Here is a 25,136-nt window from a genome sequence, read left to right as displayed (position 1 = left end):
ATTTTTTTTATTTGAGAAACTCTACCATAGCACACCACAGAGAGTGCATCATTAACTACAGTTTTGAAAGCCACCATGTCTGCTAGAATTCCTTAATTAATCCCACAGGGCTCAGTTCTCTAGGTTATTTATCCCAGTTGTGTTAGTAGGCTGCCCATTAGCCCCAGTGGGTACTTGTGTGCTGGGTTTGCAAACAGAGAATTATTCTCATTCTATGTCTTTCCTTTCATGCGTCTTAGAGCAACTCTGTGAGGCTATCACTCATCTCATTCTTAAAGGAATCCTTACAGATTGCTCCTGTATCTCACAGTTAATGACTTGCAAATACTGGTTATGTCAAGAATTCATCATTAAATGAATTAGTTGTGAGTTGGTAAGCAGCTGAGAAAGAAACAAGGGAAGCAAAAGAGAGAAGGAGGGAGGAAGGGAAGGAGGAAGAAGGGTAAAGGGGAAAGAGGAAGGGGGGAGGAAGGAAGGAAGGAAGAAAGGCTACAGAGAAGGAGGGAGGAAGGGAGAGAGGGAGGCTGTTTATATGAAGCCAGCATATTACAGTTTCTCTAATGCCAGTGAGCTGCTTTCTGTATGAAATAGAGAATTTGTTTCCTTTGTAGAAACATTCAATTTTCAAAGCAGTTACCTGTGTTAAAAATGTCTTTCTAAAGAAAAATCTATATGCTAGTCTTGCTTGTAAAAAATTAGATTAGGTATCTATCTAATAAATAAATTGAAAGTAGTAAAAAGCAAAAAAAAAAAAAACAATTCAACAATAGATGACATGAATTTGAATCCTGAGTTTACTGTTTGCTCTCTGCATAAGTGATTTTAGAGAAGTCATTTAATTTACAAGCTCTTCAGTATTCTCAACTACAAAACAAGAGATTATAATAATGCATGCATCATAGGATTCCTGAATGAAATAAAATGATATATGTAAAAAGTATTTTAAACATCTCCAAAGAACCATATGATTATTAGTAGTTGGTGTTGTTTTTATTATAGTCCTATTGACAAACTATAGCAAGAAAGAAGAATACACAATAGATAAGAATATAGCAATTACTTGCTTTCATTAAGAGTTTTGCTCAAATTACTTTGTACATAGGCCAGAATTCTCTGAAATGCAAAACAAAAAACACGGTAGAAGAGACATCATTAGCCAAAGAATAACATTAAAAAGATAGGAATGAGGTAGGAGGAGACAATGCTTTTTTTAAATATGAAGGGTTTACTAAAAAAGAAAATAGATATTTGAACTGGGTGATAAGTATAATAATTCATAGTTTATGTTTGAGGGTTTTCCATGTCTGAACCATCAAAAGTGCTAAACAAATGTTTAACAAGATACCAATTTCCAGGTTTAACCAACATTTATTAAGCACTTTCTACATACCAGAATTTCATGTTGAAGTGAGTTGGTTTGCAAACTGTGAATAGAATTAAACTCTTAGGTAAAAATTTAGAGTGTTCAGCAAAATCAATGGTGGAGATGGGAAAACTCCTAGGACTTCGGCTCCTTTAAATATGTATATCATTTATTAGTGCATATATAACTTAAAAATTAGCAAATATTATGAATTAAGGAATTCTTTTTATTGTAGTATTCAAAATAATTTTTAAAGCCCAACACACCCATTTAAAACTGAATCCCTTTTTAGCTACAGAAATCAATATCACAATTAGACTTTCTTATGCACAACATAAACACAACTCAGTAAGTTCAGTGCTTATCTTGAATAATTTGGTAGTGATGAGGTAGCCTAAAGGTGCCCATCCGTTCAATATATCTAAGCATTTCAAACCATCAATAACCAAATATTTCTTAAGCTCTACATTTCCTCTACTTTAGAAGTTTGGGAGAATTCAAGGAAAATAAACAGTCTATGACCACTAGATACTTATTGTTGGGAGAAATATATACAGACATATCTGAATTCCTTAATAAATAACATGGTATATAATAAAGTACAGTAAGTCCTCAGTTAATGTCAATAGATTCTTGGAAACAACTTTAAACAAATGGATGTATATGGAATGAAATCAGTTTTACCAAAAACTAACTGATATAAACAAGAGTTAAGTTTCCATGGTATATTTCTGGCCACAACAACATCATGAAACTTCTAAATAAAGACCAAAACACTACTAATATTAAACATTGAAATAAATGCGAGCTATGCATAAATTTAAGTAAGAACAATAAAAACAACTAAGATAATCATTTACCCAATTATTTCAGTTGAGGGTCACAGGTGGCTAGAACCTATCCTACCCGCTCAGTACACAAGGTGGAAACCAGCCCTGGCCAGGATGCTATCCCATCACAGGGCGTACTCACACACACCCAACGCTCACACTGGGACCAAGTAGACACACCAGTTCATCTAATGGGTACATACATCTTTGGGATGCTGGAGGAAGCCAGAGTCCTCAGAGAAAACCCACACAGACATGGGGAGAACATGCAAACTCCTCACAGACATTGGTCCCAGCAAGGAATTGACTTTTTTTTCCTCAACATTATAAGAAAGAGATTTTGAATGAAATGACATTATTTGAGGACCTGTTGTTTAATATAATTGGACAATTAGATATAAACAAGTACAGAATAAAGTGCTAATACTTCAGTAAGATAAAATAAAAGATTTGAGAAATTAAATCTATGCAATCCCTATAAAAGTCCCATCATAATTCTTTATAGATCTAGAAAAAACAATTCTATGCTTTGTATAGAACCAGAGAAGACCTCGTATAGCCAAAGCAATCTTAAATAAAAAGAACAAACTGGGAGGTATCAGTTTACCAGACTTCAAGCTTTACTACAAGGCTATAGTAACCAAAACTACATGGTACTGGCACAAGAACAGAGATATAGACCTTTGGAATAGGACTGAGAACCCAGAAATGAAATTACCCACATATTATCATCTAATCTTTGACAAAGCAGATAAAAAAAAATACACTGGGGAAAAGAATCTCTTTTGAATAAATGGCGCTGGGAAAACTGGATAACCACATGCAGGAGATTGAAACTGGATCCCCACCTCTCACCTCTTACAAAAATCAATTCACACTGGATAACAGACTTAAACCTAGGCATGAAACCTTAAGAATCCTAGAAAAACATGTAGGGAAGACTCTTTTATATATCAGCCTAGGCAAAGAATTTATGCAGAAAATCCCCAAAGCAATCACAGCAGCAACAAAAATAAATAAATGGGACCTGATCTAATTAAAAAGCTTCTGCATAGCCAAGGAAACTATCAGTAGAGTGACTAGACAACATACAGAATGTGAGAAAATATTTGCTTTCTACACATCCAATAAAGGGCTAATAACAAGAATCCATATAGAACTCAAAAAATTCAAAAAGAAAAAATCAAACAACCCCATCAATAAATGGGCAAAGGACATGAACAGACTTTTCAAAAGAAGACAGAATAATGGCCTGCAAACATATAAAAAAAAATGCTCAACATCTCTAATCATTAGGGAAATGCAAATCAAAACCACAATGAGACATCACCTAACTCCAGTGAGAATGACCTTTATCAAAAAGTCCCAAAATAACAAATGCTGGCAAGGATATGGAGAGATAGGAACTCCCTTACAATGCTGGTGGGACTGCAAATTAGTACAACCTCTGTGGAAAACAATTTGGAGATATTAAATAGCTAAAAGAGCTCTTTACCTCAAAGAGCTAAAAATAGAAATACCACTGATCCAGCAATCCTACTACTAGGCATCTACCCAAAGGAAAAAAAGACATTCTATAATAAAGACATCTATACTCGAATGTTTATGGCAGCACAATTTATTACTGCAAGGGGGTGGAAACAACACAAGTGCCCTTCAATCCATGAGTCGATTAATAAAACATGGTATATGTATACAATGGAATACTACTCAATTACAAAAAACAATGGTGATCTAATACCTCTATATTATCCTGGATAGACCCTGAGCCCATCCTTTGAAGTAAGATATCACAAGAATGAAAAAATAAGCACCACGTATACTCACCATCAAATTGGTACTAACTGATCAATACTAAGGTGCTCATGTGATAGTAATATTCATTGGGTGTTAGGGGGATGGGGGTGGGTAAACTCACAACTAATGGATGCCGTGACCATTGTATGGGGGAAGGGCATACCTCTGGCCCTGGCTTGGGTGAGGCAAAGTTATAACTTTTAACGAAAATGTTTATACCCCCACAATATCCTGAAATAAAAAAAAAACTATGCACACTAAATTTATTGGGAAATATTCAACAAGAAGATAAAAATCAAGCAGAATCTAGAAGGATGGTTCAATTAAATCATGGGTTGTTGAATCAAAAAGCAAAGGTATTGGGATGATCAAGCTGAGAGCCAAGTCAAGAAGGCAATCCAGTTTACAATAACTTTTAATATATTTAGTCAAGGAGGTGAATGATCTCTACAAGGAAAATACTGATTTAAAAAAAAAATTTTAGATGACACAAACAAATGAAAAAACATCCCGTGCTCATGGACTGGAAGATTTGATATTGTTAAAATGACCGTACTGCCCAAAGTTATCTACAGATTTCAATGCAATTCCTATCAAAATACCAAAGTCATTTTTACAGAATTAGAAAAACAATCTTAAAATTCACATGGAACCCCAAAACAAGCCCAAATAGCCAAAGCAATCCTAACAAAAAAAAAAAAAAAAAAAAAAACATGGAGGCATCACATTACCTGACTTCAAATTATACTATAAAGATATAGTAGTACCAAAACAGTACAGTACTAGTATAACATAGACACATAGATCAATGGAACAGAATAGGAAGAAGATAGACATAAAGCCACATATTTACAACCAACTGATCTTTGACAAAGGTGACAAAAACATACACTAGGGAAAGAATACCTTTTTCAATAAATGATGCTGGGAAAATTGGATTGTCATCTACAAAAGAATGAAACTAGACCTCATCTCTTACCACATACAAAAATCAACTCAAAATAGATTAAAGACTTAAATGTAAGGCCTAAAACCATAAAAATACTAGAAGAAAACCTAGGGAAAACTGTTCTGGACATTGGTCTAGGCAAAGAATTCATGATTAAGATCTCAAAAGTATAAGTAATAGAAACAAAAATAAACAAATGAGACTTAAATTAAAAAGCTTCTGTGCAACAAAATAATCAACCAAATGAACAGTCAGCCTTCAGAATAGGAAAAAATATTTTCAAACTGTGCAACCAACAGGAGACTAAGATCCTGACTTTCCTAATAACTGAAATAACTCAACAGGAAAAAATCCAAATAACCTCATTAAAAAGTGGGCAAAGTACATGAATAGACATTTTTGAGAAGAAGACATACAAATGGCCAATAAGCATATGAACAAATGCTCAACACCACCAGATATTAGAGAAATGCAAATTAAAACCACAACTAGATATCATCTTATACCAGGCAGAATAGCTATTATTAAAAAGTCAAAAAATGACAGATGTTGGCAAGGTTGTAGAAAAAAGAGAATGCTTACACACTGTTGGTGGGAGTGTAAATTATTACAACCTCTATGGAAAACAGTATGGAGAGTTCTCAGATAACTAAAAATAAAACTACCATATGATCCAGCAATCCTACTACTGGGTATCTACCCAAGGGAAAAGAAATCATTATATCAAAAAGATACTCATATGTTTATTACAGCACTATTCACAATAGCAAAGATATGGAATCAACCAAAGGGTCTATCAACAGATGATTGCATAAAGAAAATGTGGTGTATATTATATACACACACACACACACACAATGGAATACTATTCAGGCATAATAAAGAATAAAATTATGTCTTTTGCAGCAACTTGGATGGATCCAGAGGCCATTATCTTCAGTGAAACAATTCAGAATCAGAAAGTCAATTACCACCTGTTCTCACTTATGAGCAGGAGCTAAATAATGTGTACACATGGACGTAGAGTGTGGAATGACAGACATTGGAGACTCAGAAGAATGGGAGGGCGGTGGATGACGAGTAATTACTTAATGGGTACAATGTACATTGTTTAGGAGATGGATACACTAACGGCCCAGACTTCACCACTACATAATATATTCATTTAACAAAATTGTACTTGTATCCCTTACATTTATACAAATAAAAATAAATAAGAGAGAAATGTGGTAAACATACAGTTAACAAGAAACTAAAGTAGGCCAATATACTTCCAGATATTCTAGATCCTTTATATAAAAGCTGGACATGTCATGTAGTCATAAAATCCTAAAATTATGCCATGTTTCTAAATATCTGAGGAATTGCAAAACTCATTCCAGAACAAGAAGTTATCATCCGCGTGGCTGAGACGCTGGAACCGAGAGAAGGGGACAGAAGTTAAAAGGAAAAAAAGAGGGCGGGGCAGAAAAATCCCTCCTTTAGCTGCACTTCCCCTTAAGCTACTGTCCTCTCTCCTTCCCTTCATAGGCAAACATCTAGAAGGAGTTCTCTCCCTTATTCAGATCCATTTTTTCCCTTAGACAACCTTCAATGTACCTTAAACTGACTTTACCACCAACTTTGCACCAAAATCACTATTGCTGATGCTCTCCATGCAGTTCAATGCAAAGGACATCTTTCAGTCTTTATCATTCTCAGTCTCTCAGAAGTATTCCACTTTCTTCCTGAAATCCTTTCTTTCCTTGGGTTCTGTGACACCACCTTCTCTTCTTGTTTCTCCTACATTTCTGTCTCTGTGTCACCAAATCATCTTTTCTATAAAATGCTCAAATGCTGCTCAAAACTCTCTAGGCAGTCCCTTCCATCTCCTCAACTACCATTTACATGCCAAAGAATTGCAAATTTTTATATCTAAAACTTTATAAACGTTTATATCTAAACTTCTCTGAATGCCAGATCCAAGTATATTCAACTAGTTATTCAATTTTGATGTCCCAATAGCACTCCAAGCTCAACACAATTTTCTCACTCAATCTATTCCCTAATTGAGCAGCACCAACATCTGCCTATTTCTTAGGCCAGAAACCTAAGAATCAACCTCTAAACCTCTTCCCTCATCATCTACTTATCACCAACTAATCATTAAGGCTGGCTGGATTTACCTCACAAATGCTCTCAAATGCATCCAAATTTCCATTTCCATTTTTAAGGCAAGCTACCATCATCTCACCCACGGGTTTCCTTGCATCCAGCCTTACCCACATTCATGCTGCAGCCGAAGTGATTTATTTAAAACACAAATGTGATCATGACACTTCCCTGCTTAAAACTTTTCCTTAGCTCCCCCTCGTTCCTAGCATGAAACCTTTAATCTTCAGTGTGACCTTCAAGGTCCTGCCTCCTGTCATCATTCTCACTGGGCATCTCTCTGTTGTCTTCTGCCTCCAGCCACTGGCCTTCCTTCAGTTCTTAAAAAGCGCTTCTGTCCACCTCGAGGTCTTTAAACCTGCTGATTCCTCCACCTAGAAGATTCCCTTCTTTCCCACCCTTCCTTCTATGACTACCTGATTTTTATTTACCCTTAAGATTTCAGAATAAAACACTTCTTCAAGTAAAATTTCCCGTAACCACACCACCCACCCAGATCATAAGCCCTGTTAACCTATTTCCTTTTTAGGGCACTTGCCACATTTGCCACTAAATGTTCTTTGTTGTAGTGAAATGATTTACTAATTGTCTTTATTGCCTGAGAGAGTATCAGTCATGTATATCTTATTACTGCTTCACTCCTAGCTCTAGCCTTGCACAAAGTAGGTACTCAATAAATATTTGTCAAACAAATAAATGAACTCCAGCAGTTACTAGTGCTACAATAATCTTGATCAAGAAAACTGCAGTAAAATCAATAGTTTCAATTATAGTCATATCATTAAAACAACCCCATAGATTTAGTAAATAAAATTTATGTTATTTACAAACTATTGCTTGCTTATTTTTATGTATAGTGACAAGTATAATTCCGTAAAGAACTCTACAAGATGAAAGGCTGATATGTTACATTTAATATTGCATAAAAAATTTTTAAAAAGGTATTGTTTCTGAGAAGTCAAAACATCCTCAAAGTTAGGAGCAATACTAGAATCAAAAGAATAATAAAATTCAATAAGAATACTGCAAAACCTGTTAACATGAATAAATAACAAAAAGTATAATAATATTACAAGTTCTCATGTATAAAAAAATTTATTTTTCAATATGATGCACTCAAGATGGAAAACAGCTGCCAATTTGTGGTATAATTTTTATCTATAAAACTTGCAGATAAAAACTGAGTGACCTAGTCTTTGTGGTTAAACCAATTTTCAAATAAGCTGCATTGATAAATAATTTAAACAATGTATCTAAATCTCTGGCCTCTTTCTTTAACTTTTTTTCTGTCCCAACAAATGGCAACACCATCCACATATTGCTCAAACTGCAAACCTTGATCCCTTCTTCAATTCTCCACCACAATAAAGTATCTGCAAGCATTGCTGGCTCTACTTTCAAAACATACCATGATTATGCTCCCTCCTCTTTACCTCCTCTATTGCTTTCCTAATCCAGGCCACCAACATCTTTGCTTGAACTACGAAATAGTCTTCCAACTGGTCTCCCTGGTTATACTTCTGTTCCCCCCAGTACCCTCTACCCCATAGTTCATCTACCACACTGCAGCCAGAGCTATTCTTCTCAATAAAATTCGGAGCATGTCACTCCTCTACTTGAAACAAATCTAAAATCCTTGCAAGCCTCCCTGCATTACCTGGCCCATACCTAATTCTCCCTACAGAATTTCCTCTGACTTGCCTGCTCCATTACCTTGTTTTTCTTTCTGTTCCTGGACTATTCTAAGCTCATTCCCACTTAGGGCCCCTCCACTTTTTATTTCTTCTGATTGAAATGTTCCATTCCAGATCATTCCATGGCTATTTCCTTATCAAATCACAGGTTAACCACCACCCTTCCCCTGCCCTTTGCCCCAAAGGCTAACTACTCTATCTAAATTAATCCCTAACCAATCTCTAGCATATCATCCTATTTCATTTTCTTTCTGTCATTTTTTACTACTTGAGATTATCTTCTCTATTTCTGTAGTTACCCACTCACTCTCTGTCTTCCCCTGAGTATATAAAGAATGTAAAGCCCCTGAGAACAGGGGCTTATTAATCTTGTTTACCATTTACTGCACTTTACAGCAAGCCTAGAAAAGTGCTTGATACAGAGTAGGTGCTTATTAAATATTTATTACATGAGTAAAAATACTTGACAACAACAAAAACAGCAGCCCAAAATCAAAATAATGATTATATAATTGAGGTTCAAAAAGAAGTATCACATGAATTTGTATCAAGTGGTTTCATGTTATACACAGTAACAGTATCAGTGGGACTTACTGAATGTTAGAGAGCTCAAATGTCATAATGAAAATACATAAGTTCACTAAGATAGTTTACCTCTACATTATGTAATCATTAGGTAAAAATTCATTTTTTTTAATATCAAGCCTTTTAAAATTAGGAATTTTAAATAAATCTGCAGCATGAATGGGGGAGGGAAGCCATGTGCCCTACCTTCAGTGAAAATAAAATGGTCCCTCTAGGACTGAATCAGAAGCATTTAAAGAAATACTGTGATCCTAAGGTCAATTTTAAAAATGAATACAAATTTTTAAGACAGAGAAAGTCTATGTAAAGCTTAGGAAAAGTACATAAGTTGGCTTCTCAAGGGCCAACAAATCATCCTGTAGCTAAACAGAAGCTGCGTGTTCATACCCAAGGTTTTCCATCTCCAGGGACCTATGGCACATGCTTTACACCTGGAAAGGTTAAGTCTAGAACCCTTCAAACCCTCCAAATGCCCAAACAACACCAAATCAGCGTTCTTGTTTGCAGTGTTCTTCTTTGTTCTTATTTGACGCACTAGCTAGTCACACAATTAATGAGAATGATTCAAATCTATGTCTCAGGGAAATCTTAAATTACTACATCTCATGGACTTCTCTCAGGAATAGTTAAGCCCAGAGCATTTGTGAATGCCGAGGGTCCACTCACTGTATATGAACTGTTTCTATGAGAGAATAAACTATCTTGGATATTAGTTAAGGTTTTTAAAAGTAACCAGGAAATTATTTACTCCACTGGAGCTATTTACTAAATAATAGAGAGCATGAATATAACCTCTGAGATTGCTTACAATAGCAAACAAAAATAGCGGTGGGTACTTTATCTTCCTGTTAATTGATTGCCTTTGTTACACAACACTGTCTGGAAGAATCTGACTACAATTCTAACTGCAAGCCACAGTAATCATGTCAATATGTGAGCTATCTGAATATCTAATTATGAAAAAAAAAGAAGGCAATTTCACAGTGGAAGAATTGTTCTAATTCAAGAAACCAGTCATATTAACTTATTAGTCTGACATATAGCAGATAGCTGAAAAACTTTAATTTGAAAGATAATTATTTTTAGCTGATTAATATGCTTCAGATTAAATTCACTGCTTTTAATGGGCCCATCAACTTGACAACTTGGGAAATTAATAAATTTTGCATGCAGTAATCCTAGGAAATTTATACAGATGAGCTACACATCATTACAAGGATTACCTTCACAGTAGGCATTATCCTCCCGAAGAGCCCTAAAACCATCCCGACAGCTACAAACAGCCCTGTCGTTCAGATTTCTGCAGACAGAGTTCTCCATGCAGTTATGCCTTTCAGAACAAAAGTCATAACCTAAAAAAAAAAAATAAAGAAATGTATTAAGGTAAATGAAACTATGATAAAGCAAATAAACTTAGTCTATTTAATATTTTCTTTAATTTTGAAGCTATGTTTCCCTAAATTAGTTTTTTAAAAATTAGTATCTTCACAAATGTTTATAGAAGAACTACATGCTATGACTACCAAACTTTTTTCTTTGTGTTTAACTCAATTAATTTATATTTCAAGTTAATTCCATGTCTTCTTTCATATTTGACTTTATAAAAGCTATTTAGTTCCCCAATATTCTAATTATAGTTCTCCATATATCTACAAAGAAAGAATCTTGGAGCCTAAAACGATGATTTACAATATAGAAGACAATACAATGAGAAGGTAACCTAAGAACTAGAGGTTCAACTTTATCAATACTTGTGGGTAATACAAACCAGGCCAGACAAAATGTGTCCATCGTGTATTTAAGAAATGAAAAAAGACAGCTTAGCATCCTTTAAAAAAAAAACTTCCTAATGTGTTAAAAAGGAATATTATATCACTTAAATCTAATTTTCTCTGGAAATCTGCATGGCAAAGCATGTCCACTCAAAAGAAGAAAATTTTTATGAATTACAGAGATTTCACAGATTCCACAGTCTTTATGAGAGGAAAGAAAAATGGTACATTTTATAAACAGTGACACCAATCATGTGCAATTTCTCAGGCTGTCTTTTTCCTGTCTGAATCCCTTGTTCAAAGATCATCTAAGATGTTGTAATGAAAAGGTTGAACACTGGAATCCACATTTAATGGAAATTACATGATTATATATCATTCAAACAATTTTTAAATTGCCTGATGCATAAGTTATCTACTTACTTTTACATTGTCTAATGGATTACTATTTCAGCCCATGTAAAAAAGAAAAAAGGACGAGAAGAGTATATTTCATGCAGCTTAGAATAATCTCATCTACCTATAGCCAAGAAAAGACATACTTGAGAAAATCATAAAGATGGAAGTTCTAAATTGGTTCATCATGCTTGTAATCAACTTGGTGTCCATTCTGGTTGAATGGTGTTCATTCTGATTTGTTGGTGCCCATACTGACTATCTTGAATATCACTCCAGAGTCAGAACATACTCCCCATTTAATGCAACTATGATGTATAGTAAAATATGACTGTTACAACTTAATAAGCCTTAATAAAGGTAATGTTCGAAAAATGCAATAATTTTATTAAAAAGGAATATAAAAAATCAAATTAATTAGTGATTTCTATAAAGTAAAATAAAGTAGGACATAGATATATTAGGACCAGAAAAACACAGTCAATAACAACATTTAAATCACTTGGCAACTTAACTTTTCTTGACAAGATTCTTCACAATCTAAATTCTCATGATTAAGGCTAAACATTTAGAAGTAAAATTCTTAAGGGGAAAAGTTAAAAATGTTTTCTCTTAGGGTCTTCATATTTCCTTCTTAAGCAGCCAAATTGAGACCATATTTCTTCAAATGTATTCCACTGTCTTATTGCAATGCCTGAGGTGAATGATTTCAGCTAAAAACCCATCTTCACAATCTATCCCAATAGCTCAGTACATCATCAAACTAAAATAAAAAGGCTTCAAAAAATCACTTCATATTTATTCTAAATTATAACAAAGTTACTAAAAAAAAAAAACAGCCCACTTCTTAAGATACACAGAGAATTAAGAGATCACATTCTAACATAGTGCCAAATCTCTGTATAATTTTACCTGTACTGTTTGAAGCAATTATTACAGGGCTTCGACTAAGAATGGGCACTGTTTCTGATGCAGTATTATTTTTCTTTTATGGGTTTATATTTTTCAAAACTATCTTTCAACTTTTCACATTCCATAATTATCTCCTTTCCTATTTTTAAGACTGAGCCCAATATTATCTATGCCATATGACATGTCACCTGTATTACAACACATTTTCAGTTCTGCTTCAGTCATGGTGAATCCTCTCATCTCAGCATTAAACTATACACACACTTTCCATGTATTGTTTAATTGCCACAACAATTTTCTAGCTGTAAGATAATAGTGTGATCCTACTTTTACTGCTTTAGGTAAAAGTTACGCAGTACTTTACTTTTTACTAGATAGGTTTGTTTTATTAATCCAAAGACTTGAAAACTATAAACTTCAGTCAATAAAGTAAAATAAAATTCTCATTTACTGTAAACAATGTCAGCTATCTTGATCTATTCTTTCAACAAATAAGTTGATTGAATCTACTGGTTATTTTATAAAATGCCAGGGTCAAAAGGCTAACTACTATTGAGTAGAAAATTCAGACTCAATTAAAGTGGGTTGTTTCTAGTCCATTGGGAATAGCTTCAGAAAATCACAATGTGGGTTAGCAACATAGTCCTATTATCTTCATATCCGCATTTCTATTCATATGTGCTTGGCTTTTGCAGTTGGCAGCCCTGGGTTTATATCTGATCTCTGCCACTTATTTGCTGTGTAAATTACTAGCTGTACTTTAATTAACCTTTCTAAGCCTTTAGTTTTTCTCACCTGTAAAATTAGTACAATAACTACTTTGTAAAAATGTGAGGTTCAAATAAGATCATCCATGTAAAAGCTTATGCTATATATAATAGTATAGTATGTATTAATAACTAAAGCTATTAGAGTAGTATTACTAAACAATAAGCAAAAACCAAATATGTTGAGATCCATAAAACAGAAGAAAATTCAAATATTTATTACAGACAGATGGATGAACCAATTATCTAATACAACCTGAACTTTCTTTTCCTTCTTTGAATTTTAACCTCAAGGATCCCATTCCCTTTGTTTGTTCTCTATTTCCTTTGTAAGCTTTACAAATTTACATGAAGTTCTGTGTTTCTCTATTGTATAGATCTTTCTACAAAACATAAATATGCATTTGTCTATAACTGGAAACATAGGGAAAGGTGGCTTCAAAAGATTATGAGTGAGAATAGTATACATAATGGTAATACATAATTATCAGGAGAAAGAATACAATAATTTTTGTGTTGAATATTTATTGGTTTTTGCCTATAGGTATCTGCCTGTTGCTAGTTTTTGTGGACAAAAAATAATTACCTAGTTATACTTTGGAAGAACCATTCACCCCTACTATTAGCCCAGGTACTTATGAGAAAATGGATTCTACCCCTCTATACTCCACAGGATAACGTTACACCAGTCAGGGCAGTCTACTGGCCTGGACACAATAATTTCTTCAGGTTGGGACACACAATCAACTTCAAGCTAATGAAGACCACTGAAACTCAATTCTGGGATTTTTATTCAACTAACAAGTATATTAAGCTTTTTCTTCCACCTACCTGGGTAGCATACTGATATGAGCATAAGAATGTCAAGGGTATACCTGGGAACACAGAGCCTGAAAATAAAACCACCTCTGAGATCAACTGAGAGATACATCTAGGCAAAGGAACAGAATTTTAGAGCTGGATCAAGCTACACCTGAAGCCAATTTATCCTCTACTTATCAGGGCCTATATAATTTTTCCATGTTTTGCTTGCGCCAGTTGAACTGAGTGTTCTATCACTTGCATATAAAAGAATACTAACATATTTAGGTGTTGGTTGCAAGATAATGGATTATCCTAGTGTTTCCCAAAGTATACCTCACATATGTGAATGAACATAAAAAGAAAATACTAATAGCAATAGATTTCTTTTAATGCATATAACAAATACATAAATCTAGCAAATAACTCTAATTTTATGAATACCACTGCTTAGGAATGAAACTAAATTTTTAAAAAATGAGTAGACTCACAGTAGACACTAAAAAACTAACAAAATAATGTTATTAGTAATACATAGATAGCAAGAATCATGAAGGTGAGAATTGAGTAACGTGGGAAACTATGGATTATTCAGAAGTGAGAGAGAACAATCTACACCAACTCACCCTTCGCCATGTGGAGGCCCCTATTACTTATAATTATGAGGTACAATAAAGTAAATAATAAATTAACATGGGACATCTAGTGAATAGGGCTTAACAGTCTTGCAAGCAGGCAAAGGAGGAGAAGGGGAATAGAAAGGACTGCGATAAAAAAAACTGTCCATATTATTTCTGTATCTTTCTAAGTCAGAGTCCTCACCAGATCACTGAGTCTCTGTTATGTTGTAATTTGTTATAAGCTTCCTTGAAAGGGATCTTAAATTTGAAAAAAAGTGAAAAAAATTTTCTGGCTACATTTCTTCTGACCTGCTACTACAGAAGACAGCCAGATACAGGGTACCGAGAATACAGTCTTAGTTGGGTTTGATTGGGTGCCTACCGATTTGGAACCTTATTTCAGTGCACAGCTTGGCTTCTGACCACTGGCGGAGCCTCTAGTGGAAAGGTCAACACTTCATCTCATGTTCTGCCCTCAGGGAATATTTACTAAATGAGTAAGTCCAACAACTTACTCTTTCCGATGTGAACACAGCATCTTTAGCACTAGGCAGAGGGGCCTGGAAATTGGAGACCAATTTTATTACAAAGAAATTTGTCCATATGTGTACGTAAGTGGCAATATATGTAACCAAACTGTACCCCTATAATATTCAATAAAAAATAAAGGAATTTGTCATCACATATGTGTAGGAGTTGACTAAAAATATGCCTTGATTTTTTAATTTCAAAATATTAAGGGGGTACAAATGTTTTAGGTTACATGAATCGATCACTTTTGTAATGCTTGAGTTCTGGCTATAGGTGTGCCCATCACCCAAATAATGTTCATTATACCCACTAGGTGGGTTTTTGCCCCTCTCCTTTTTTCCCCTCCCCTCTGGTTGATTTCCACTGAGTTTTACTTCCCTCTATGTACATGTGTGCTCATCAGTTAATTCCAATTAATAGTAAGTATATGTGGTGTTTGTGTTTCCATTCTTGAGAAACTTCACTTAGGATAATAATCTCGAGTTCCATCCAAATTGGTGCAAAAGGTATTAATTCATCTTTTTTGTGGCTGAGTAGAACTCCATGGTATACATATACCACATTTTATTAATCCACTCATGAGTTGATGGACACTGGGGTTGATTCCACATCTTTGCAATTGTGAATTGTGCTGCAATAAACATTTGAGCGCATGTGTCTTTTTGATAAAATGATTTCTTTTCCTTTGAGTAGATATGAAATAGTGGGATTGATGGATCGAATGGCAGGTCTACTTTTAGTTATTTGAGGAACCTATGTTTTCCATCGGGGTTGTATTAATTTGCAGTCCCACCAACAGTGTAGAAGCATTCCTTTCTCTTGGCATCCACGCCAGCATCTATTGCTTTTGGACTTTTTATTTTTTAGTTTGAAAGACAGAGAATGTCAGGAGAACTCATTTGTTTATTCTGATATTTGAAGTCAGAAACTGATGCAATATTTATTATAAATGGTGCTAAATGTTTCAAGGGCCAACTTGTCCAATTCTACTTTCAGAATTATCTAATCCAGTGTATCACAATTTTGGCTGCGTAAAAGGACTTATCAGGGAGTTTTTAAAAATAGTGATGCCAAGGCCCCACCCATCTCATATCAATAACGTCAGAATCTCCAGTGGAGGGTGTGTAGGTCTCAGTATATTTTGTCATTGTATTGTTACATGTGCTATGTAAACACATTAGTTCTTAAAACTGTAAACAATTTAAATATAACACAATTTTTATGTTAGCTTTTTCCATTTATTAACTTTGTTTTTATAATATATTAGGACTCCTTTAAAAAGAAATGGATGGTGTCAAGGTTTCTCGTTATCTAAAAGGCCCTACCTCAGTTTCTTATCCAAACCTTTTCCTACCCAACCTTGACTAACTTCTATGCTACTCATTTCTCTAACCTCTAAGTAGCCCTTCGACACTTGCAGTGAATTAAAGATGACCACAGATTTTTAACACTCCTCCTATCTGTGGTGAAGTCTTTTTCCCCTCCCTTTGAATCTGGGCTGGGCTGTGACTGCTGTGACCAATGGAATATGGCAGAAGCGATGCTGTGCCAGTTCCATACCTAGTCTTTATAAACCCTGAGCCACCATTTATGAAATCTGACTACTATCCTGCTACAGAGGCCTTGAGGAGAAGTTTTGAGATTACATGGAGAGGGAGGGAGTCCTGGCTGTGCCCATCCTTCCAGCTGTCCCTACCAGGATGCCCAGCATACAGTGAGGCCATCTTGAACTTTCCAGCACAGCCCAGCTTCTACCTGTACAGCGCTGAGTGATCCCAGTCAACACCACATGAGGCAGAAAAATCACCTACCCAAGTCCTGTCTGGGTTCCTGACCCACAATATTGAGATATATAATAAAAGAGTTTTTGTTTTAAGCCACTGAATTTTGGAGCAGTTTGTGATGCAGCAATGGATAACAAAGTGTGGTCCTGTTTACCATCAGCATCACCTAGGAGCTTTTAAGAAATGCAGATTCTTGGGTCCATCCCCAGATCTACTGACTCAAAATTTGCATTTTAGTAAGATCCCTAAGTTGGTTGTATACATATTTAAATTTGAGAAACACTGGTATAGCCTACCACATTTGGCTGCCAAAGATACTCTAGTCAAGCTACAAGCTCAGAGTCCCAAATCAATGACTGAAATGAGAAGTCTTGATTCATATCAAATTCTACACATGCTGTGTAAGGCACCGGTTCAGGCACTGTGAAGGTGAAAACACTAATGCTCCTTTGATCATAGTTCTTTTTAAAAGTGTTCCTTATTTCCTCAGAGCTAACCTGAAAACTCCTTGCAGGGCAGATCAAGTCCAAAACAGCTTTATAATTTCCAAAGAGCATCACACAGAACTGAGATTTTAAAACTCTTAATTAAATGGATGGAAAAAGAACATAACAAAAATAAATTGCACCGCCCTGCAAAAAATGGGAGTGGGTGACCTTATTGCCTACTTTTAATAGAGTAGGTTATAAGGAAACAAAATGTTATATATTTTACAAAGTTTATTTGTCTTTCTTTTTCTATTTAAGCTTCATTTTACATCAGCATAGAGGCCATTATTCAAACAAGTGCTAGTGGCTCATTTGGGGCAGTATCAACTACATCAATTATGAGCACCAATGACATCCCAGGTGTCATAGTAGATATTAAAGATATAGAAATGAAAATAAAGACCGAGTCTTGTCCTCAAGGTCTAATGCACAAGATGGATTCACAAGTCTATGATTTCAATATAATACAGGAATGTGCATATAATTCATGATTGGCAAGGATCTTAAAGAGTTCCATATGATCAATGCTTTAGTTTAATATTTGAACCTACAATAAGACACCAAGTTTAAGAAACTTTAGTGATGGGAACCCACTGCCTGCTGAGGTGGCTCATTGCATTTCTCAATAGCTCAAATTTTGGTGTTTTCTTATCGAAGTCCCTTCTACTTATTGGGTCTAAGCCTATTATCTCAGAGGCAACACAGAATGAACAATGCCTGTATGATAGCCTCTCTCTTCTCGGTAATCTAGTAGCCTATGAGTGAGGGAGAGTTGAACTGAGAAGAGAGGGATTTGAAGTAGTCATGATGGAAAGTAGGCCAGGTCAATTACAAAAAGAAGCTGAGAACAAAAAAACTTGTTGCCAAACAACGTCAATAAAATAACCAACTCAGTACTGTTGTGTAACTTTCTTTGGCAAAGTTGTGCTGACTCAGACCCAGCACACAGAGATAGGTTTAGAGATCCAGAGCTTGAGACAGGTACAAGACACCTTGCAGAAATGCATGGGACCATCCTGGTTTTAACTCAATTCAGTAAATATTTCATGACTACCAACTATGTGCCACATTAAGAAAGCATTCTGGGAAATACTATTAGCCTTTGGAAATAACTTGTTTATAGAAATTACTATTTCATGTCAGTTTTACTAGCCTTCTAGAATGACCCTTGCACATAAATTTCACTTTACAGAAAAGTCTTACCTTTACAAACTTTACAACAGCTATGAGACAAGGTAATCTGATGAGACTCCGGACAATCCAAAGCTGGACAGCCTGAACTCTCCACAAGTTTCATGGTTTGGTCCTGTTAGACAACACAAAAGAGCTTTAAACTTTATAATAGGACTTACTAAGATGTTTCCAGATACAGCATCTGAGGTTCTTTAACATCAGAGTGAAATTTTCATCCTTAGGACCTCTGCACGGGTCCCTGGCTCACTCCCTCTGCACAGGTCCCTGGCTCACTCCCTCTGCACGGGTCCCTGGCTCACTCCCTCTGCAAGGGTCCCTGGCTCACTCCCGAAATGACATTAAATTCCAGCTGGAAAGCCTTTAGCGTGGACAAGCAACACTGGGAACCAGAGCACACCACACTGCAGCCATGTCTATAATTTGCCAAACATCTGGGTAATTCGGGAAAATTTTGCTAGTTTTACAACGCATTTGCAAATCTGGATGATAATTTTGGCAAGATACAGTTTGAATGAGATCAACAGCTCACTTCAGGAAAAACAGTAAATAAAAACTGAACTTTTTAAACATGCTTATTTCAAAGTTTTCTTATAAAGTTTTGCTATAAAGAGATTTTCACAGATGATTCTGGTAAGGAAATTAGATATCCCCACAAAAATATAAGGAAAATAAGATCAGGATTCATGTCTCTTATAAATGAATATCTAGCACATTTTCTGGCACATAGTGAGCACTCAAAAAAATTTCTTAAATGAATCAACATAAAATCATTATAGTTCTAGCAACCAAATAGATTAAATCTCTCTTAAGGAGAAACAAAAATACAAAATACTTTTCTGATAACTCTCATAGCTCTGCACTAGGAGCAAACATATGGCTTCTATACTGTCAGTCTCCAATATCTTCAGGACAAGGGTCATTAACTACGTTATATTATGCTTACCATTATATAAGTACTAAAATAACTCTTGGAACCTGCAGGCTTCCATTTTAAAGGCTGCATTATTACATTAACTGCATTGTTAGCTTAGATTTTTAGATATTATTTCTGTAAGCACTATTTTCATGAAAGAAGTATACATTTCAATATCTGCCTTTTCCTGGCTTATTTATGTAAAGGACTTTCTCCAAATCATAACCTCTTGTCAAAAAAGTGGCAGGAGACACGTATACAGCAGAGTCAAATGCTAGTTTTCCTTTGGTTTGACAGTAATATAAGTTCTGGTAATCTTATTTTCAAAACCACATTGTTTTTCTGTGTTACTATTAAAGTCACAGACCCCTAGCAAATATTTCAAAAGCCACAAAACTGACAATAAAAGAACAAACAGAGACTAGAACTGACAGTCCAGAAAATGGAAGCATGAGAGAGCTGTCAATTATGTAAAGTTGTAAATACAGGAGCTAAGGGGCCTGAAGAGAAAAGAAATAATGGAAGTCCTTAATGTCAAGAATTTAATCACGAACTACAAAAGCTTATGATCGTCTGATAGAGCCGTGATGTCCAATCAATAGCCATTAGCTACATCTGGCTCTTGAACACTGTAATTGCAAAATACACATAAAATTTTGCAGACTTAGTATGATCAAAGAATGTAAAATATTTCATTAATAATTTTTATGTTGATTACATGTTGAAATGATAATATTTTGGACATATGGGGTTAAATATAGAAAATTTAGCCCAACAAAAATTGTTTGTGACTGGGTATCATATTTTATTACATAGCACAGCATTAGAAGGTAGGAAATGGTGCCTTTTGTTTAAGCAAATAAAAGGTAACATTTGTTCATTCATCTAATATTTACTGAGCACCTGAAGTTTAGCCTTTATATAAACCTCTACCTGAACTAATTTAAAATCAAATAATTTTATAGCAACTTTAAAATCAAGCAGGCAACTATACCAGTAAATTTCTAAACCATAGTTATCAGTATTATGGGACATACTCTGGTCAAATGAAAAGAAGATGTGAGCGCGCATGCGTGTGCACACACACACACACACACACACACACACACACAAAGAAACTTTAAATGCTCTCAAGATCTTTAAATTTAGAGCTGATATTTCAACGTTATAGATTACCACTAGAAACCAGCTGACAAAATTTCTCCACCCGCCTTGAAGTAACTTTTCTCTGAGTTCCTTTTCTCATTTTGGAGTTCCTAGATCTCACTCTGTCTTCCAATCCTTTTATCTATAGTGGGGCCTACTCCACTCAAAACAGCATTGGTATAGGGATGCTGATAGAGTAAAATTCATCTTAAAATGTAGTTTGAGCAATTCATTTTAATGTTCCTGTGCCTCAGTTCTCTTATCTTTAAGATAGTAACCTACATCATAAGAAAGCCGATTTAAGACCCAAAAAAGCAGCTAGAATATTTTATGGACATGAAGAAATCAGAGCTTTCATGTTCTATAAATCAAATCTGTCACAGTCTCGCTTGCCTCTTAGCATCTCCCCCTTGTTTATCCCAAAGGATTTCCAAATTAAGATACATAAAGTGGATAACTAGCTTATTTTCAACTCAATTTATCTTGGCAAAATTCTTAGGATTTTCCTTTCCCCCAACTCCTAATAATCATAGAGATGCTCATAGTACAGCAGAGTACATCACTATCTTAATTTTCCACATAATCTATACATGCTAAATCATCCCCTAAACCTATGCACAGGAAGCATTTAAAGAGGAAAATTAAGGATCAAATATAAATGAAACCTTAAAGCATAAACTTTATAGGTAGACAGTTTCCTTCAGATAGACTATGGCTTGAAATATAACATTAAGGTCAAGAAATATAACATTTTAATTTGTAAAATAAACATATGAAAATTGTTGTGAAACGTATTTAGTTTTTCAATTAGTAGGTCAAGTAGCAGAGTTCAAATGAATCATATTTATTTCAGAAACATACAGCAAGATATCATGGCAAGTAAGTTTTTAAGAATTCCCCTTTAATTTAAGATACTCATCCCAAAGAATTAAGCTCAATATTAGTCTCAACTCCATCCAACAGTTAATTTTTACTAGGTAATTTTTATGGTTTGTTTTTAATTGAACTGAATGATATACTCCACATGGTTCAAAATCACAAGTGCCACCAAGCTGAATCTGACCTTATCTACATTTTCCTCACAACCCCAAACAAGGAGCTGATTTGGATTTGGAAAATACAAGACAACTTCATAAAACCTTAATTTGACAAAAGAGCATTTTTATTTGTTGGAAAAAAAATTGTTTTACAACCATTACCTTACATGTTTGGAAACATAATGGCAATTTCTTTACATCTGAACTATAAATAATATTTTGAATTTTCTCTTTGCATTAGAATTTGAAAAGGGTATTACAAGAGTGAGCTATTACAGAAATGTGTTTATATAATTGAAATAATTTTGAAAGGCCTGTGAATAGTCTTCTTACCTTGCATTCATAGAGAACACATACTCCAGAAGAGGAATAGACTGTACTTCTTTCTCCTTCAAAGTAGGTTCGTCCTTGAAACTGGCATATTGCTTTGGAATAAAAAAATATATATATATGTTTATTTATTAGAAAAAATAGCCTAGAGGTGTTCAGATCATTTTGTAACAGCATTTCACATATTTTTACACCTTTTTCAACATGTTTGAATGACTTATACACTCATTCAATCTACCGCACCACATGGTACATATAAACTTAAATTACTGTCATGCTAATTAAGTTGAGAGAGTAAAATAAGGTACAAAAAGGATAAAGGGCAATGGCAAACCAGAATTAGACTCTGAAAAGGAGTGCCAAAAAGCAGACTCACAGCCAATTACTTGCCTGATAGATGATGTCCCACTAAGGACATAGTAAGTAGGTGCTTAGGGTGGCAACAAATCAGGGGTAATATGAGAATCAGGGGACAATATGAGAAAAGTTTGTTTTTTATGTACCATTATAGAACTTTAAAACACAAAATTAGAAAGAAGCTATTTTAACTTCAGCACATACACATAAGCTTATGTTTCATAGTTTAGTATTATTTTATTTATAAGTATATATAGGTTAGGGTACCCTATTTAGAATGTTAAGAAGTCTTAATCTGGATCTATTTTGCTTCCATCCCAGTTAAATACATTTTTAAACATAACTTTAGGTTCAATGGAAAAACATGTTTTTGATTCATGAACATGCATTGAGTAGCAAATAATTTTTTGTTAAACTTGCAAAATATTTACAATTCCCACAAACATTTAGCCAATAGAAATTGTTTGTTTTGCAATAAATATTTCACATACCCATGTTGACTCAGCACCTAAACAGAGATGGATTTACCCTGAAGCTAATGAAGCCTAATCATCAGAGCCCTTCTCTGGGTTAGGCTCCTTCTAAGACTTTGAACTAACTTATGCTTTCATAATTTTATATTGGTTTTCTTCTAAAGGGCACAAACTATTGTAGGTGCTTCAGAGTCCCATAATACTTAGATCCACTCCAAGATAATTACTCCAAAGACGAGTGAAAGTGATCACCTGATGCAAACAGACTCTGGCAATTTGTTCCTCAAATTTACTAAATCCAATGTTTGATTTAACTATGAATTTTACAAAATAAATCTGTACATTTTCTTTTAATTCCATCGTGTGAATTAGAAGAACTTCTTTCATTCTTTGGAATTCATATCTACCCACTACATTTAAAAGTATCAACTTGCCAATAATAATTGGTAACAAAGAAATTAGATATGCTTTTATTAATAACACTATATTATTGTATAAATATTCATATACAAAGTATAACCCAACTTGCACTGAAAAATTAACTGATTATTTAATGCTGCACATTTAAATAATGGAAACCATGCACATTTTAAAAACCATCCTTAACCTGATCTCCTTACTCAGCTTTCATTAACAAATTTGACTACACAATATATATCTACCAGTCAAGTGATCTTAAATATTTCGGAGCTTGCAGGAAAAAAATACAACTTACTTGCATAAATTATTAAATATATTACTTAAAGGCTGGCTGAAATTTGCTCACTTATGAATATTCAAAATGAAGCTACATGTTTGTCAGTTATATACTATCTATTATATTATAAATGAAAATGATATGAATTTAATTGATAAATCTGATTTATTGCAAAATGTATCTCCAACATATAATTTTAGAGTTGTTTTTTTTTTAATGAAACCCAGTAAGCTTAAAATACCAAGATCTGGCATATTGTATGTTCAGTTATACTTAATAACTACTACATTTTATAAGCTAATGAGAATAAATAAAACATTTCTTACTTCTTTCTATTCAATACCTGCCATTCAAAGGTTTCTAAGCCTAATACATTATCTGACTTGATAACTGCAGCCAAGGGTATATGGAAGAAAAAGATGCATGCTCTAAGTCTTTTTTACACAGAGAGGAAAGGAAACACTGTAAAAAACACAAGGGTAAACTCTCCTTACACAAAGTCTTCTGATAATTTAATATTCATGTAGAGCAGATGGACCTTCTGTTCTAAACTCTTAATTCAAAAGACTCAAATAGGCAACTTGTGGGACAATAGGGCACCAAATGGAGCTTGACAGAGAGGGAGAAAGCACAAAAATGATATCACAATTGCTTCATACTGTTTCAAGCAATGAGCCCAAACCGAGAGAATGCAAAGTGAGTGATTTTTGTCTCGTTTCTTTTTTGATAAGTTGCTATGATTCTCCATACTTCTAAGGTTTACATGGAATATTCAATAATGTTGCTAGCATATGTCTTCCCTAGGCTCTTTAAGGGGAAAATGTGAAGAAACTCAGAATAGCTATAATGATCCTCAAAACACTGCAAGGAATCATAAAAACTAGAATGGCCCTAGGACATTTCTAAGAGAAGATTGAGGGAATAACAGTCATATTAATTTATTCATACATTTTACAAACATGGGCCAAGCTCCTACTTCATACCAAATACTATGCTAGATAATGGGATTCAAAGATGAATGAGAGATGTGATTTGTGTCCTCACTATTTAGTAGGGCAGACAGATTCATATACAAATAACTACCAAAGAAGCCAAACTGAAGTTCTATAATTAAAGAATTCATAAGTTATATGGAAACACTGGAGACTGAGTGGTGAACTTCTGGGAAGGGACAGCTGGATTAAGATTAAGAAAATAAACAAGGGTTGGTCAAGGATGCAGACTCTGGTAACAGCAGGAAGTCATTATCACCCTAGGGCTAAAGAACAGCGGAGGAAATGGTTTTACTAGAGCCCAAAGTAAGCCAGAGTTAGGAGGAGAGGCTGCCTAGTGAGAGCCCTATGTGATTTATGTTACCGGGAGCTTTCTAGTGCACAGCTTGTTCAGCCATAAGTGAGAATATTAACAAGAACTTGAGGAAATTCAATAGGATGACATAACAATTGATGTATATATTTTATCAAGGCTATGTTAAACATCACAAATTATGTAGTTACTAGTACCACAATTATGAGAAAGTCTGAAAAATCAATTAATATGAATTATTTTT

The 25,136-nt window shown here is 34.5% G+C and overlaps 1 protein-coding gene across 1 annotated transcript in view; it reads right to left on the bottom strand.

Moving 5' to 3' along the window:
- The window catches only part of NELL2 (neural EGFL like 2), a 320,895-nt gene that overhangs the window by 161,454 nt on the left and 134,305 nt on the right, over positions 1-25,136 (bottom strand). The window contains exons 10-12 of the mRNA XM_045553976.1: positions 22,064-22,155; positions 18,644-18,746; positions 10,593-10,721 (exon numbers count right to left, since the gene is read on the bottom strand). Of these exons, the coding sequence (XP_045409932.1) occupies positions 10,593-10,721; positions 18,644-18,746; positions 22,064-22,155 (324 nt within the window). The remainder of the gene's footprint in view (positions 1-10,592; positions 10,722-18,643; positions 18,747-22,063; positions 22,156-25,136) is intronic.

Source organism: Lemur catta, chromosome 6 (assembly GCF_020740605.2).
Source record: "Lemur catta isolate mLemCat1 chromosome 6, mLemCat1.pri, whole genome shotgun sequence".
NCBI lineage: Eukaryota > Metazoa > Chordata > Mammalia > Primates > Lemuridae > Lemur > Lemur catta.
This window is presented reverse-complemented; position numbering and strand designations above follow the sequence as displayed.